The sequence below is a fragment of the Ursus arctos genome, unplaced genomic scaffold, assembly GCF_023065955.2.
Source record: "Ursus arctos isolate Adak ecotype North America unplaced genomic scaffold, UrsArc2.0 scaffold_4, whole genome shotgun sequence".
Lineage (NCBI taxonomy): Eukaryota > Metazoa > Chordata > Mammalia > Carnivora > Ursidae > Ursus > Ursus arctos.
Window position 1 is genome coordinate 85,838,427 of NW_026623056.1, and position 16,825 is coordinate 85,855,251.

General features: G+C 44.3%; 1 protein-coding gene across 14 annotated transcripts in view; it reads right to left on the minus strand.

The window, feature by feature from the left end:
• SETD4 (SET domain containing 4) overlaps positions 1–16,825 on the minus strand; it is a 184,343-nt gene that overhangs the window by 131,822 nt on the left and 35,696 nt on the right. The window contains exon 12 of one of the 14 annotated variants that reach the window (XM_026507051.4): positions 9,547–9,684. The exons of 12 other annotated variants lie outside the window; for them this stretch is intronic. In XM_026507051.4, the coding sequence (XP_026362836.2) occupies positions 9,579–9,684 (106 nt within the window). In that variant the 3' untranslated portion in view covers positions 9,547–9,578. Of the gene's footprint in view, positions 1–9,546; positions 9,685–16,825 lie in introns of those variants that run through there. One more of the 14 variants, XM_026506939.4, reaches the window with a different exon arrangement.

Here is a 16,825-nt window from a genome sequence, read left to right on the forward strand (position 1 = left end):
AAGCATGCACAGTGATGATTTTGCAGCAGGAGATGGCCCTTCAGGCTGGGCTGTTGTCCTGAGAAAAGGCATCCAGCTTTGCTTATCCCCCCAGTAGCATATCAACAGCCAGGCTTGGAGGACTAAGCCATGGGGTCTTTATACCGGAGGCCTGGACAGAATCTGCTCCATTTTGGCCCTGGGTGAACTGTGGTGAGGAGAAAAGAGCCCAGAGGCAGGAGAATAAGACAAGTGCCTTCCTCCACTATGGTTGCCATAAAAAAAAAATACCATAGATTGGTTGGCTTAGACAACAAATGTTTCTCTTTTATAGTTCAGGAGGCTGGGAGGTCTGAGATCAGGGTGCCAGCATGGTCAGGTTCTGGTCAGAGCTCGCTTCCTGCTGTGTAGACATCCCTCTTCTTGGTGTGTGTCCTCGCCTGGCAGAGGAAGACCAGGAGCTCTGGGCTCTTCCTCTTCTTATAAGAGCACTAACCCCATTATGGGGGCTATCCTCTCTTGACCTCGTCTAAGCCTAATCACTGCTCAAAGGCCCCAAAACCATCACACTGGGGAGTTATGGTTTCAACATAAGAATGGGGGGGTGGGGGAAGACAGAAACATGAAGTCCATAATGACAAGCCAACAGGTAGACTATTTTTCAAGTGAGGATATCCAGGACAGAGTTCTGACCACACTACATATGACAGGTATAAAGGAACCAGCTTACAGGCTGTCCTGCATTCCAATTCAGGGATCGGACACATCCTGCAAAATTTGGCAGCACCGAAAAGCATGGTCATTCTAGAGGATGCCTTGAAGATCAGCTATCCTGGGCGACATGGATTCCCGGCCTGGGGCCAGGTAGAGAATCACGCTCAGAGGTCTGCAGGTAGCAAAAGCCAGTAAGGCAGAGATAGCAGATATGCCCCAGAGGCAGTGCCTGGGACAGGCTGCAAGTTCACCAGTTACAGACAGAAGAACCAGCACGGGGAGGGTAGAACTATAAACACAAAACCCCTCCTCCCACCCAATGCCATTTTAGGGAAAGAAACAAGGGAGGCTACTGGACCATGTTTCTCTTCAGGCAATTGCTGAAGCTATTTAAATTCAATGGAGGCTTTTAGATTAAATTGGATGAGACAAAATTTAAACTGGACAGGACTAAAAGCCAGATTTTGCCCAGTAACCTGTGGGGTGGGCTCAGGGGGAAATTGGATCATGCAGCCACAAAGAAGGCATTACATTTTCTCTGTAGTATGAGTTAAATCGATGTCCCTACACAATAGCCAGCTTTGGCTGCGTCCTGAGGTACATTTCATCCTCAAAACAGCCGCTGGAAATCAGTACTCTGCTTGTCTCCATTTACAGATGAAGAGGAAGAGGCAAAGGCTGGACGATAAAAACTTTCCATGGGTCCAGAACTAGTGAGTGGTGTATCAGGACCCAAACCCAGGTGAGGCTCCGGCCAGAACCCATGCTGTAACCCATACCCCACACAGCCCCTGGTCAGAAGACAGTTAAGCAGAAGGCCTCAGTAATCAGAATGCCCTTTCAAGCAAAAGGAAGATACCATACAAAGCTTTCATATCGATGCATCAAGCAAAAATATCCTACCAGCAAACAAAGCCACATGACTTCTTAGTGTCTTGTGCCTGGTGACACAATCTGCCCTCAAAACTAAAATTTAAAAAAATATTTAAAAATTTTTTTTAAAAACGCAGCAGCAATAATTACAGATGAGATGAGAACAGTTAAGAGAAAGGGGAAGTTGGAAGAGGTTCCATGTGAGAGCTGTATTTTTAGGGAAAGAAAGACAGGAGAAGACTGATTTTTCTTCCTACAACTCGGATCAAACTGAGGTTTGATTAAAGAATGACCCTGACCCACAGCAGAGAATAAAAGACAACTTCCAGTAAGTACGCTAGCTCGAATTAATGATTTACTTTTTATTTTTAAACCGAATTCAGTAGAGATTTACATGCATTAGGTTACAATGATTAACATCTGAAATTTGACCTTGAAATAACCTTTACATTGTAAATTCTTAATGATCAAAACAATGTTCTCAGTGATTAAAATATATTAGTGATTAATTATTAAAGGAGAATAATTGCAAATACACGTTCCTAAAATCTCAAGGCTTTTAAACCATTTGTACAAATGACTGAACATTTTTTAAATTTGCTAAAAAAAAAAAAAGAAAAACCCTCCATCTAATTCGCATTTTCATTGTCAATCCAAAAACAAGAGAAAAGGTACTTCTAGGAAGCTAGTAATGCACACAACTATCTGTGATCCCATCAAAGCCAAAGAGAGAAAAGAAAATTGTTCCCTATCTACTTGTAACATTGAGAAATAATCCCAAGAACTTCTGAAGTAAGGCTAAGAAAAGGTCAGTAGTTTTGATCATCATTTATCTTTAAGAAACCACTTTGTTATCAGTTTAATACCATGGAGTCAGACCTGACGCCGGTGCTACACCTATCAACTGTGACTGATGCCCGAGCTGAGAACAGGAGTAGAGCTACTGAGCAAACCAGATTTGCCTCAACAATTTTTACTGAGTGACAAGGTTTCAAGAAATGACTACACTTCAGGCCATCGAGAAACAATACTCAACCAGATAATGGCCCTGTGTATTTGAAGCCATCTTTCCCAAGGCCATGGTTTTTTTTAACTTGGACGCACTTGCCTGGAGTAGATTTCCTCTGCACACAAGGAACCCCAGAGTGTGTACAAGCTGGGGCTGACTATGGCCTCCCAGGGCCAAGGCCGTCCCAGGGCCAGGACGAGGGCCTCTCAGAGGCACCGGCCTCCCAACAGCTGAACACACCTGGCCAACTCTTTGGGGGAAGACAGAAAAGCATTCCCTACACTGTCCCCAAACCTGCCCCATGTCTGTGGGGTCCCATCAGAAGTGACAAAATTTAATAGAAAAAAAAGGCAATTTCCTGGGGAATTGATCTATGTAATTTTCTGAGTTGTCAAACATTATTTTTCACAATTTATTCTATGTTGATCATTAACCTATTTTTTCCAGTAGAAAGGAATATATTTGAAATGTTACCTATATTAATTTTCTACTGCTACATAACAAATTTGCACAAACTTTGCAGCTTCAAGCAACACCATTTTATTAATTTCACAGTTTCTGTAGGCTAGGACTCCAGCACATTTTAACTGGGTTCTTTGCTCTCAGTTTGCACTAAATGTTTATATCACTCAAATTCATATGTTGAAGCCCTAACCATCAAGTGCCGGAAACTTTGGAATTAATTAGCCCTGGATGAGGTCATGAGGGTGAGCCCCCATGATGAGAAGAGTGCCCTATAAGAAAACGAAGAGACTGGAGCTCGTTCACTCTCTGCAATGTGAAGACATCTGCAAAACCAGCCACCTGCAGACCAGGAAGAGGGCCCTTACCAGACACACAATCTGCCAGCACGCTGAACTTGGACTTTCAAAATCTCAGACAGCGAGAAATAAACGTCTGTTGGTTAAGCCGCTCAGTCTATGGTATGTTTGTTACAGCAGCCCGAGCAAACTAAGACAGTGTCACAAGGCTGAAATCAACTTGTTAGCCAGGTACATTGTCATTCAGAGACCCCATGAGGGAAAGACCCACTTCCAAGCAGCTTCAAGTTGTTGACAGTATTGATTTCCTTGGGGCTGTATGACTGAGGTCCCCATTTTCTTGCTACAGTTGTCGGCTGGGGAGCACTCTAGCTACTGGAGGATGCTCTCAAGCCCTTGCCACGTAGCCTCCTCTCTGCCAGAGGCCCCCTCACACTTCAAATCTATCTCTTCAGAAGGCACTCGGTCCCTTTTAAGGGCCCAGCTGATTAGATCAGGCCCACTTAAGACCACCTTTCTTTTGATTAACTCAAAGTCAACTGATTTGGAACCTTAATTATATCTGAAAAATCCCTTCACTTATGTCACATAACATACCCTAATCATTGTGCCATCCACACATCCACACATCCACACATCCAGGAAGGGGAATTACATAGGGTGTGTGTTCCAAGGGGAAGAAATGTGGGACCAATTCTATTGGCCTCGCTTCTCTGGGGAACCCTGACGAATATACATGGTCATTCTGTGAGTGACAATTCAGGCTCCACTGTATGGCTCTCCAAACCCAATCTGTCCTTTATTTTACCCACTTTCATGCAAGGGACAAAAATGGTAAACCCCTTAAGGACTTAAGGATTTTTTAATGTTCAGGGCAGCCTAAAGGGTCCCAGCAAAGTTATATTCCAGGGAACCTTGAGGCTGTACTTGGTCTGCTTTACACGGAAGCCAGTGACTGTCTGATCTCTTTGATGCTACTTTTCTGCAGGTACAATTTATGTTCTCCCAGCCTGATGACATAGAAAATGGGAGACAATAAAGAAAACAGGGAATACTATTGCACAGGAGGCAATAATCACTCTCCAATATTTTCAGCTGCACATAACTGAAAACCCAACAAAAAGGAGCTTAAATGATAATAAAGACATGAGTTACTTCACATAGCAAGAGATCCACTATGGTGGGGGGGAGGGGGAAGAGAGAGAGAGAAAGGAAGGCTCCAGGGTTGATTTTTCAGTTGCTCATAAAGAGCTCTCCCTTTTTCTTCTTTCCTTCTTTCTAGTCTGCTATCCTCAGGGTATTGACTTGGGATGATTCCCCTCATAGTCCTAAAGAGGCTGCCACAGGTCCAAGCATCACACAGAGATGACAACTAGAAGCACAAAGGTACTATTCCTTCTTACTTGCCTCTTTACATTACAGAATAGAGCATGAGGAGCCCTACGTTATGCTACACAGTAAAAAAAAAAAAAAAGAACACCAATACTTCACAAACTCTTCCAAAGAAAAGAAAGGAAATACTTCCAAACTTATTTCATGAGGTGAGATTACCTAATTACCCTGATACCAAAACCAGACAAGGATATGAGAAAACTATAGCCAAAATCCCTTAATGAATACAGATAGAAAAATCATCAACAACATAGTAAGAAACCCAATCCAGCAACATATAAAAAGGATTATGCTCCATGACCAAATGGGATTTGTTCCGGGAATGCAAGGTTGGTTGATATGAAAATCAATCAGTGTAATACATTTTATTAAGAAAATACAAGGACAAAAACCACATGATCAGACACGGAAAAAGCATTTGGCAAACTCCAATACTCTTTGATGATTAAAAAAAAAAATTCAGTAAAGTAGGAATAGAAGGGAACTTTCTCAACCTGATAAAGGACATCTGGAAAAACCCAAAGCTAACATTATACTTAAGGTGAAAGACCACAAGTTTTCCCACTAATAGTACAAGAAAGACAAGAATAAGAGGGTGACTGCACTTACTGTGGTAAGCACCGAGCAAAGGACAGAATTTTCAAATCACTATGTCATGCACCTAAAACGAATATAACACTGTATGTAGCACATGCTTGCTTCTGGAATACAGAAGGGGGACAAAACCATTACTTCTTAAAAAGTAATTTATTCCTTAAAATACTTTCTTAAAAATGTTTCAGTAATTACATTAGCAATATTCATTTTTACCTATAAAATGACTAGTTTTTTGAGATCTTTACATGGCTGCTTCACTCAATCTGTGGATAAATCTGATTATAAAAGTCACCAAAAAGAGCAGTGTCATTTGCCTTATTTCTCTACAAGACTTTGTATTTTCTAAAACTCTGAGTCCACTCACGGGATGTGTGTGTGTATTAGATGTACATACATCTATACAGCTTGGATGTAAATGTCATCCATTATATGTCATCGTGGGTTGAATGGAGTTGAAATGAATCAGGACATGCTACCCCAAAATATGTCATTTTAGCAGAGGGCTTTTTGGGTTACAGTCAATTGAGAAACAGTAGATGCAGGAGAACTCTCTGCCCTCTTCCTTTCTGCCTAAAATCAAGGCACAAATTTCTGTCTGTAAAGGTGCTCCTCCCCCTGTCCCTGTACCAGGAAAAGGAAAACAACTCTTAATCGCCAGGGACTCCTATCACTGGAGATTGCCAACTTTAGTCTGCATAACAATCCTTACTAAATAGCCCTTGTTTTCCATTAGTTTCCCCATATATTTACTTTCCCAAAATCTACCCTCTTCCCAGACGCCCAAACCCCTTTTTCTTTGTCTAGCCACTTCTCTACATTATCACCTTTTTAAAAACGGTATATAAGGCCTCAAGCCTAACTATTTCTTTGGGTTTTGTTTTCTATGTAGCCCCTATGTGCATGCAAAATAAATGTTTTCTCCTATTGATCTGTCTTTTGGCAGTTTAATTCACAAGGCCCTGTCACTGAACCTAAAAGAGTAGAGAAAAAGGTTTTTCCCTCCCCTACAGTGTCCCCCCACCTACCTGCCCACCACCAAAAGAAATGTCTAAGTCATAAGCCCCAGTGCCTTTGAATGGAACCTTATTTGGAAATAAGGTTTCTATGGATGTAATTAAGTGAAGGATTTCAAGATGAGCTCATCCTAGATCAACCAGGTGTACCCTAAATCCAATGACAAGTCCTTCTTTTTTTTTTTTTTAAGATTTTATTTATTTTAGAGAGACAGACCTTGAGCAGCGATGAGGGGCAGAGGGAGAGAATCTCAAGCAGACTCCACGTTGAGTGCAGAGCCTGATGCAGGGCCCAATCCCGTGACCCCAACCCCATGACCCCAATCCTATCACGACCTAAGCCAAAACCAAGAGCGAGACACTTCTTAAGCATCTGGGCCACCCTGGTACCCCCCAAAGAGAAGTTCTTTTAAGAGAAAAGGAGTAACAGAGAGACAGAAAAAAGGTGAAATGACCATGGCAGCAGAGATTGGGATGATGTAGCTACAAGCGAAGGAATCTCAAGGATTGTCAGCAACTACCAGAAACTAGCAGAAAGGTGTGGAACAGACTCCTCCTTAGAGCCTCCAGAAGGAACCAACTCTACTGACACCTTGATTTCAGACTTCTGGCCTTCAGGACTGTGACAGAATAAAACGCTATTCTTTTTGTTGTTTTTGTTTTTTAAGATTTTAATTATTTGTTTGGGGGAGGGGGAACAGAAGGGGAGGGAAAGAAAGAATCTCCAGCAGACTCCACACTGAGCACAAGCCTGACATGCAACTCCGTCTCACAACCCTGAGATCATGACCTGAGCCGAAATCAAGAGTCAGACCCTCAACCAACTGAGCCACCCAGGCGCCCCTAAAATGCTATTGTTTTAGGCCACCAGGCTTGTGGTTATTTGTTATGGCAGCCCTAAGAAACTAATACATAGGTATTGCAGCAGGAAAAAAAAATGTCACCAAAGTACAGATTTTGTACTTCATCCTTGTCAGTCAAGCCCCAGGGAGGTGAGCAGATGTATCGGGGCCAAAAGAGTCTGTCTGAGATTGGAGCATGCTGGGTGTGGTGGTTTTGTGTCTACCAAACACCAGGTAAATAACTAGGCCTGATTCAAAACCAGTGACCAAGAGAAGTACCTCTCCAACAGAGCCACCAAATGGAGAAAGTACATATTCTGTGAGATCTGAAGCAGGAGTCAGGAAGGAGCCCTATTCTGGAAAGGGCCAGATAGTAAATATTTTCAGGTCTGTGAGCCATATGGTCTCTGTCACAACTGCTCAACTCTCCTGTTGTAAGGGGAAACAGCCATAGACAACTGGTAAACAAATAGACATGGCTGTGTTACAATTAAACTCTATTTACAAACTTCTGGGTACACACCCAAAAACACTGAACGCTGAGACTCAAACAGATATTGTACATCCATGTTCACAGCAGCATTATTCACAATAGCCAAGAGGTAGAAACATCCCAAGTGTCCACCAACTGATGAATAAATAACAAAATATGTTATATATTATTCAGCCACAAAAAAAAGAAGAAAATCCTGTAACATGCTGCAAAATGGATAACCCTTAAGGACATGATGCTAAGTGAAATAAGTCAGTTACAAAAGGACAAATACTATATGATTCCCCCCCTGGGAGGTATCTAAAGGAGTCAAGCTATTAGAAACAGAAAGTAGGGGGCGCCTGGGTGGCGCAGTCGTTAAGCGTCTGCCTTCAGCTCAGGGCGTGATCCCAGCGTTCTGGGATCGAGCCCCACATCAGACTCCTCTGCTGGGAGCCTGCTTCTTCCTCTCCCACTCCCCCTGCTTGTGTTCCCTCTCTCGCTGGCTGTCTCTCTCTCTAATAAATAAATAAAATCTTAAAAAAAAAAAAAAAAAAAGAAACAGAAAGTAAAATAGAAGTCCCCAGGGGCAGAGGGGAGAGGGAAAAGGGGAGGTATTATTCAACCGGTATAGAGTTTGTTTTGCAAGACGAAAAAGTTCTAGACATCTGTCACACAACAATGTGAATACAGTTAACCCTACTGAACTGTACATTTAAAAATGGTTAAGATGACAAATTTTATGTCACTTGTTTTTATCACAAAGAAAAAAAGCAGCAACGCAAGATGAGCAAGTTCTGGAGATCTGACGCCATGACCATAGTTAACAGTACTATTTTGTATACCCGAAATTTGCTAGAAGGGTAGATCTTTCTATTTTTTAATAATAATTTTTATTATGTTATGTCACCATACAGTTTATCCTTAGTTTTTGATGTAGTGTACCATGACTCATTATTTGCGTATAACACCCAGTGCTCCATGGAATACGTGCCCGCCTTAATACCCATCATCAGACTATCCCAGGCCCCCACCCCCCTCCCCTCTGAAGCCCTCAGTTTGTTTCCCAGAGTCCACAGTCTCTCATGGTTCATTCCCCTTCTGTTTACCCACCCCCTTCATTCTTCCCTTCCTTCTCCTACCGATCTTCCTGCGATTTCTTATGTTCCATAAAAGGGGGCAGATCTTAAGTGTCTTCACCACAAAGAAAAAAAAATTATACAGTAACTATGTGAGGTGATGGATATGTTAATTAGCTGGATTGTGGTGATTATTTCATAATGTAAAAATATGTCAAATCATCAGGTCGTACACCTTAAATACATACAATGCTTAATTCTCAATCGAACCTCAACAAAGCCTGAGGAGCAATGAATCCCTAACACACATCACATCATGGATGAACCTCGAAAACATGAGGCTAAGTTAAATAAACCGGACAAAAAAGGACACATAGTATACGATTCCATCTCAATGAAACATCTAGAATAGGCAAATTATAGGAGCAGAAAGTAGACCAGAGGCTACCTGGTGCTGGGGGCGGGGGCAGGGAGTGGGAGGAGGAGTCACTGATTAATGGACACAGAGTTTCCACCTGAGGTGAGGAAGTTTTGGAAACAGACCCCGGTGACGCTTACACAACATCGTCCTCAGTGCCGCTAAACTACTATGCTTCAAAACGGCTACGATGGCAAGTTTTATGTTATGCATATCTTACCACAGTTTTTTAAAGTTTGCATTTAGAAAAAGAAAACACTTTATTTACAAAAATAGGGAGTGGTTGTAGTTTGCTGACCTGTGATCTAGAGTTTCCAGGATACTGAGAGGACCCTTGGTGTCCGTTCTTACTCCAGAATGACCCCAGGGTAGTGGCTACAGGGTGGTAAGGACTCACCATGAGCTCTGAGACCCTGTGTCGCTTCCTTCTTAGGACGCACATATGCACATCTGGAACATGGAGCAAGGTGGATTTCTATTAGGATGTGTGACTTGAAAAAGCCTCCAAGCTCTGTCACCTAACTGTGCTGTGTGCCTAGGAGAGAAAACACAGAGGGACCGTCTGGCAGAGCGAGCCACCCAGCGGTTCAGGACACCCAATCCCAGTTCGCCGCATTGCTGTCAGTCACATCCCCTCTGCTCGCGACCTCAATTTGATCCGATGCTTCTACTCTGCTGTATCCAAAAGCACGCTGCTTACAACCAAGACTAAGTGAGAGGGCATTACACGTCTGCGGACGGCTGCCAGCATCCTTAGGTGTATTTTCATCCAGAAGAATAAACAGCCTCATAGAAACAGACATGAAACGTGAGGCTCAAAGTCATAATTCAACGTATAACAACCTGCAAACCGGCGCAGGTTTATTAGACAGCTAATAAAAATAAATCATGGAGGTGTTTTTAAAATGACTTCCCATGTGTTGTGGTTACTTCTCGGGCATACTGTAAATTAACTGTGAAGTGCTACTTCCTGCAGGGATTTTTTTTTTCTTTCAAATATAAAGGGGTTATAAGGCTAAAGAATGCAGACACGCATCATGTCTGCAGAAATCATAAAAAAAGATCAAATGTAATATTTTCTTTCAACATGGGCGACTGCTTTGAGATTTTCCATTCAAGCAGCCTTGAACACAGCCTCCAGCGTTTGCCAGTTACTCCTGACAAATACCATTTGGGCCTGAGTGATGTTGTAAGTGAAATAAAACAGTGGGAGGGAAAAACCAGAACATGATAAAAGGCATTTTTTTTGGTCTGCTGAGAACTTACTGTAAGTTATACATTCATGAGGAAAGGCCTTGCTTCCTGCCAGTGACGGACCCCATGTGATTTTGAGTTCTAAGGTGACTTTTGTTTGACAGTAATAGGAAGGGAAGACAAAACTCAGTTTTCATGTTCCTTAAAAGGGAGTCAGCTCTTTTTTCCCCCCTCACAAAGAAAAAAATGTATATAAACAAAAGAAGAGACACCAGGCACTGTTCCCCATCATTCTGCATAAATATGAGCTAATGTGCGGGAACAATGCCGTGAAATCAGCCTGTCCGGGACGCCTGTGGCTGCCAGCAGCTCCACCTGGCTCTATCTGTGAGTCAGGAGCATGTCCGAACCTGCTGTGGGTAACCAAAGCCACAAAAAAGGAAAGGCACAGCCAGGATTCAGAGTGCAGTTGTCTGCCCTCCCTCCAACCCCCAGAAACCCATGGATGGCCTGAGGGAAGCAAATAAGAAGGCTGCCCCCATCCCCATGGCCTCATTCTTTAAGATTCCAACCAAACTCATCCCTACTCTTAACCGCAGGGTTACAGGAAGTCGGCAAGCAGTCCACAGAAATGTCCCGAAAGACCTTGTATGGGTATAAAGCCCACAGGGCATCAAGCAGACCAGGGCTGTGTTCAGGCAAGGAAGGGACCTTACCTAGTGACCCGTTGAGCTGGGCCTTCTTCATCTGTCAGACAGAGAACAGTCATGTCGAGGATGGAATCCATTCATGGATGGCACCCATCTGGTACTGTGCCAGCCCCTAGTCGCTAGGCAGTCCCTGGAAACACTAAGGAAACACTGGCCAGTCTAAAAGTCCCTGGACTCTTCCAGTCCAGGCCCACCAGTGCTAATGCATCTACAGTGGCTCAGTGACTTCGTAAGAACACTGTTGCATTAGCATCTATCCGTTCCCCGTGAAGGTGAACCTCAGAAACGTGCGTTAGGAAGCCTGCAGCTCCACAGCCAACTGCCCGGCAGCTCGCCGGCATGGAGTGTAGGTGAGAAACTGGCAGCTTCTGTGGGGCCACCTCACCTGGTACTGCAGGGGGGACTGGGAACAGCCCAAAGTAAAAGGGGCAAAACCGTAATTGCTCTGATAATCCAGCCTCTCAGCAGAACCCACAGCCCCGCCCCACTCTCTGTAGATAAGCCGGCTCCAACGGGACGCCTTTGGTCAAGGACCAGCACCCCCAGCTGTGCTATACTGACGGCTGTTGGTCAGACCCGCCCAGCAGACTGATAAGACTCTACCAAACACAATTCCTGGAGCTAGACATGCTCCTGAGACGCAGCTTTGCTACATTTCGCAAGAACACACGTCTTGTGACAGTGCAGACTCTGATTCAGTAAGTCGGGGGGACCTGAGACTCTGCATTTCTAACAAACTCCCAGGGGAGCTGATACTGTCGGTCTGCATTTCAACCTTTGAGGAGCAGGGCTCTATGTGAGCCCAATAAAAGATGCTGACACCACTTAGCTTGCTGAGGGTAGTTCCTGGTGGCCGTGGCCTCCCCTAGACTCCTGCCACTAGTAAGCCATAAAAGAAAAAGGAGGGGTTCTCACAGTTGCCCCCCGCCGTTGTTTGGTCTTACTGGTATCAGAGACACTGTCTTCTGGATAAAGAAACAGAATATTTCATCTTTCACACAATTTCTGCTGATGTTTGTGCCCATATGAGCCGTGGCTCCCAATCCAGGCTATGCTGTGGCTGCCTGCTCTGAATATTGACCTACACCAATCAGAAAGAGCTCATTACCCCAACCTGAAGACTCTTAAGATCTGTTTCCCAAACAGGTAGCCACCACCAGTAAGGCAATTCCAATCAGATAAACAGTCATTTGCATTTCCTCTACTCTTTCGATTAAGGGGGGAAAATCCAATACTGTAGTAAGGGCCTCGTGCAGGTCTTGCCAGCACACTCTAGACGAAACGCCAAAGAGAAAACAAGCATCCACTCAAGGCAAAGCCAGAACGTGTATCAGTAGCAGGTGTAGAAGGAGCGAGAAATCAAAAGGAAAGAGATGCGCCAGGAGCTCCCCCATCTGCAAGGTGAGTCAGTCTTGATCTAAGAACAGATCATGGAAGCACAGAGAGAGTCCAGCAGACCAAAGAAATCATTTCAAATAGGACCGCCGGCCTAGCCACTGTGTGACGGGATCTGAAGGCTGTCAGCCGCCTGTGGACAGGGAAATCCAAGGACACCCTGGCGTTTTCACTCCACCTTGAAGCTCTGTCTTCAGATCAAATGCACGCACCTCTAATGACAGATGGGCCAGCCCTCCCATCAGTCAGAAGGAATGGCTCCTTGCCAGCTCTCGCCACAAAATGCACCATTTTCTAATTCCAGAAACATCTCGCAGAAGAGAAGTCACAGGACTACACCCCTTTCTCTGTGGGGGTGGTCAATTCGAACTCCTTTAAAAGCTCCCCTTCCTCTATTTGCCTGCGTGTTGGGACCTGAGTCCACATGCTATCAGTGATGTTAGAAATGAAAACCTGCTATCTGGTGCTAGACATTGTTTCTTAAAAGAAAGTGCTAAATATCAACATATCTTTATGGCTTGTCTGTAGGCAGAGCCTGGGCAGTTTCTGCATCTTTTCAAACTCCCTTCCCCAACCCAACTCCCTCCTCCGAGCTCAACACACCTGGCCCTTGTCTGGCAGCTGTCACCTTGAACTAACGTTTATCCGCCTGTGTTTCTCACCCAAGGAGATCCAACACCCCCCCAGAGGACATGAATCTCTGCATTTTACCCCAGTAGCAACACAGAGTTGTTTTGCCTTGTCTGGATCCTACTAACAGCTGAAAAAAATGATAGTCTGCTGCCTCATTTTGACGGAGCCTCAGCCCGGCGGTCTTCTTGTGCCATCTAGTGTACGAAAACAGAAGTGCCTCGGCTTGCGGCAAAGTCCCACGAAGATTCAGAGATCCGTTTTGTCTATTTCGGGCACCCAGCCGAACACTTGGGACACTAACAGGTATGACTTGTTTTTAAAAGAGTTGCATGAAAAGAACTAAAATGCACTAAGCATCTGTTGTGGTCTGGCCACCCATACTTCAATGTACTCACTGAACCAAATGTTAAGGCATCTGAGCTTGGGATTAATCTGTTCTCAGTATGGATTGGCACCATTTAAAACACTAATTTCAGCAGCATAAATGTGTGTGGTAGTATAGCAATGGGCACTCTGTATCCCACCTCCCAAACTCCTGTCACTGTACACACTGGAAAACCAGAGAGTTCCACCTAGGACTAGTTAACGCAGCTTTTCTCCTATAGAGCAGAGCCTCAGAAAGGGAACTGTGACATACATCAGAGTCACCTGAAAGCTTTAGGGCCCCAATATCTTGGCACACCCCAGACCAATTAAATCAGAGCCTATGGGCTGGGACCCAGGCTCAATAGTTTATAAAGCTCTGCCTTGTGCAAGGGAGGTGACATCAGTCAACAAGATGGAGGGCTAGGGGGTCCCAATGCTCATCATCCTCACAAAAAAAAAAAAAAAACAAACAGTTTATAAACAACTACGAAGCAATGAAAATAACTCAGGGAAAGCTCTGGGCCACAATTTTTTAAAAAGCAGCAAAAACCCTGCAGAGCTTAAAATCCAAGCTTGGTCACATCGAAAAAGACAGGAAGTGTTTTACCCACATCTCCCCATTCTCAAGTCAAGAGCAGCTTAGTGCATGGGGGATATACTCGGGGGAAGCTGCTCTTATGGGGTAAAGGAGAACAGGAGAACTCCAGCAAGCCACACCACTGTGGATGTTTGCAGCCTTTGCTACCGTGGCCTCCCACGGTCTACACCAGTACTGATCCCAGCTGATGGAGCTGCCTGGACTTCCCAGCACTGAGTCCCCTCCTCATGGCTTGAGCTGTCCCTGCAATAAGATCTGCCCTCAGAAACCCTGTCACTGCTGTGCCCAGCTCTTTGAGATCAAGACTTCACAGTGCCTCACCATATACAAGATGGGAGCTGCCACTGCCCTGAGCCCTGCCCTCAACTCAGGCTGCAGCTTTGTCCCCTGACAGGGGCTACCCTGTGACCCTTCACTGATGGGGCTGTGCTGCCACTGCTCGGAACCCCACCGTCCAGGTTCCAGGTTGCTGCTCTGAACCACCACCACCAGGACACAGTATCACTGCTCTGATCCCTGTCCCTGGGTTCCAGGTCAAAGCTCTGAACTGTCATTGCCAGGGGTACCGCTGCTGCCCGAGGTCTTGCTCCCTGGATCCTAACATGGGGCTTTAATAGGCCATCATTAGACATGTGCTTCTGCTATCCTAAAACTGCCCCTGAGGCCAAAGTCGGGACTGTGACCCACCACCATCCACAGGCTCTGCTGCTACTGCCCCTGCCCTCTGGGCCCAAGCCACTGCTATTCCTTGCTATTCCCAGGCCTGAGCCGCTGCTGCATCATCTACCTGCCAGAATCACTGCAAGACCCAGAGACCCAGACCCTGGTTTCACAAGGTTCTACATACACCTGCACCTTAGACATCAGTGCCCCCGCTGCAGCAAGTGCACCTGTGCCCCAGGGCCCAGGCACTGTGTTAGTTCTACACGCATCCGATCCCAGGACTTCAGCTCGCCTATTGCTCTGAGTGCCAGCATTCCAGACTACAGGCCAAGAAGGATCCCCTTTTCCTAGAACTTCCTCCCGCAGGCAAAAACAGAACAGAAGATCCTAGCAACCTTCGCCTCTGAATATCCCAACAGCCTTAGTCACCACGCCACCCACAGTCTTGGCTACAGAAAACACCCACAGGTCTGTGCCTGCACGGACCTCAGCTGGTGCAACTGCATGGAGACTACACTGCTGTGCCTTCCAAGAATGAAAGACACTGCATCCCACCCAGCTGGCATCCTTGTAGCCACTTCTAGGTGAAAGTCTTTCCCCAAGGCCAAAGTCAGTCAAACGGCTGGAAGAGGTGAATGCACCCTCAAATGTGCAAACAGCAACACAAAGCCATCAGAAACAGGACAAAGCAAACATGACACCACAAAAGGAACATGATTTTTCAGTAACCAATCCCAAAGAAATGCAGATCGGTGAGTTACGAAAAAAAATTTAAAATAATCATTTCAAGGCATTTTAAAAAGGAAGCTCAGTCAGATTTAAGAGAACACAGATAATTTAATGAATTCAGGAAAATAATACATGAGCAAAATGAGAAGTTCAACAGAGACATAAATCATACAAAAAGAACCTAATCAAGACTCTGAGCTGAAAGCATACAATGAACGAAATTAAAAATACAACAGAAAGCTTCAACATTAGGCTCCATCAGGCAGAAATAAGAATCTGGAAACTTGAAGACAAGTCATGGTGAAATTATCCAGTTAGAGGAGAAAAAAGAAATTAGAATGGAAAAGAGTGAAAAAAAACCCTAGGTGAATTATGGAACACATCCAATGAAACAACATGTGTACTATGGGTGTCCCAGAAGAAGAGACAGAGAAAGGGACAGAAAACTTACTTAAAGAATGGCTGAATACTTCCCAAATCTGGGAAAAGTATGGCCGCCATCCAGGTACATGAAGCTCAAAAGTCCGCAGATACGGGGCGCCTGGGTGGCTCAGTCAGTTAAGCGTCTGCCTTCGGCTCAGGTCATGATCCCAGGGTCCTGGGATCGAGTCCCGCATCAGGCTCCCTGCTTCTCCCTCTGCCTCTGCCTCTCTCTCTCTCTCAATACCTCTCTCGGTCTCTCATGAATAAATAAATAAAATCTTTAAAAAAAAAAAAAAAAAGTCCCCAGATACAACCCAAAGAGATCTTCACCAAGATTCAAAATCAAAGACAAAAAGAGAATTTTGAAAACAGCAAGAGAAAAAAGATTAATCATATATGAGGCTATCAGCAGATTTCTCATCAGCAGCCTTGCAGGCCAGGAGAGGAGAGAACATATTCAAAGTGCTCAGGGGAAAAAAAACCGTCAACCAAGAACACTTTACCCAGCAAAGCTGTCCTTAAGAAGTAAAGGAGAAATAAAATCTTTTGCAAACAAACAAAAATTGAGGGAATTTACCACCACCATATCTGCCTTATAAGAAATGCTAAAAGGAGTGGAGGCTGAAACAAGAACACTAATTAGTGACATGAAAACAGATGGAAGTATAAATTCACTAGTAAAGGAAAACATGCCACCAAATTCAAAATACTCTAATACTGCAAAGGTGGTGTGTAAATCACTTCGAATTCCAAAGGGTTAAGAGGCAAAATACAGGTTAAGAGACAAAAAAGAGTAAAAATAACTACAGCACCAATATTTTGTTAATGGATAGATAATATAAAAAGATGTAAATTAGGACATCAACAACATAAACTATGTGAGCAAGTAAATGTGTAGAAGATTTTTATGCAATTCAAGTTATCAGCTCAAAATAGTCATAATTATAAGATGTATTATAAAAATT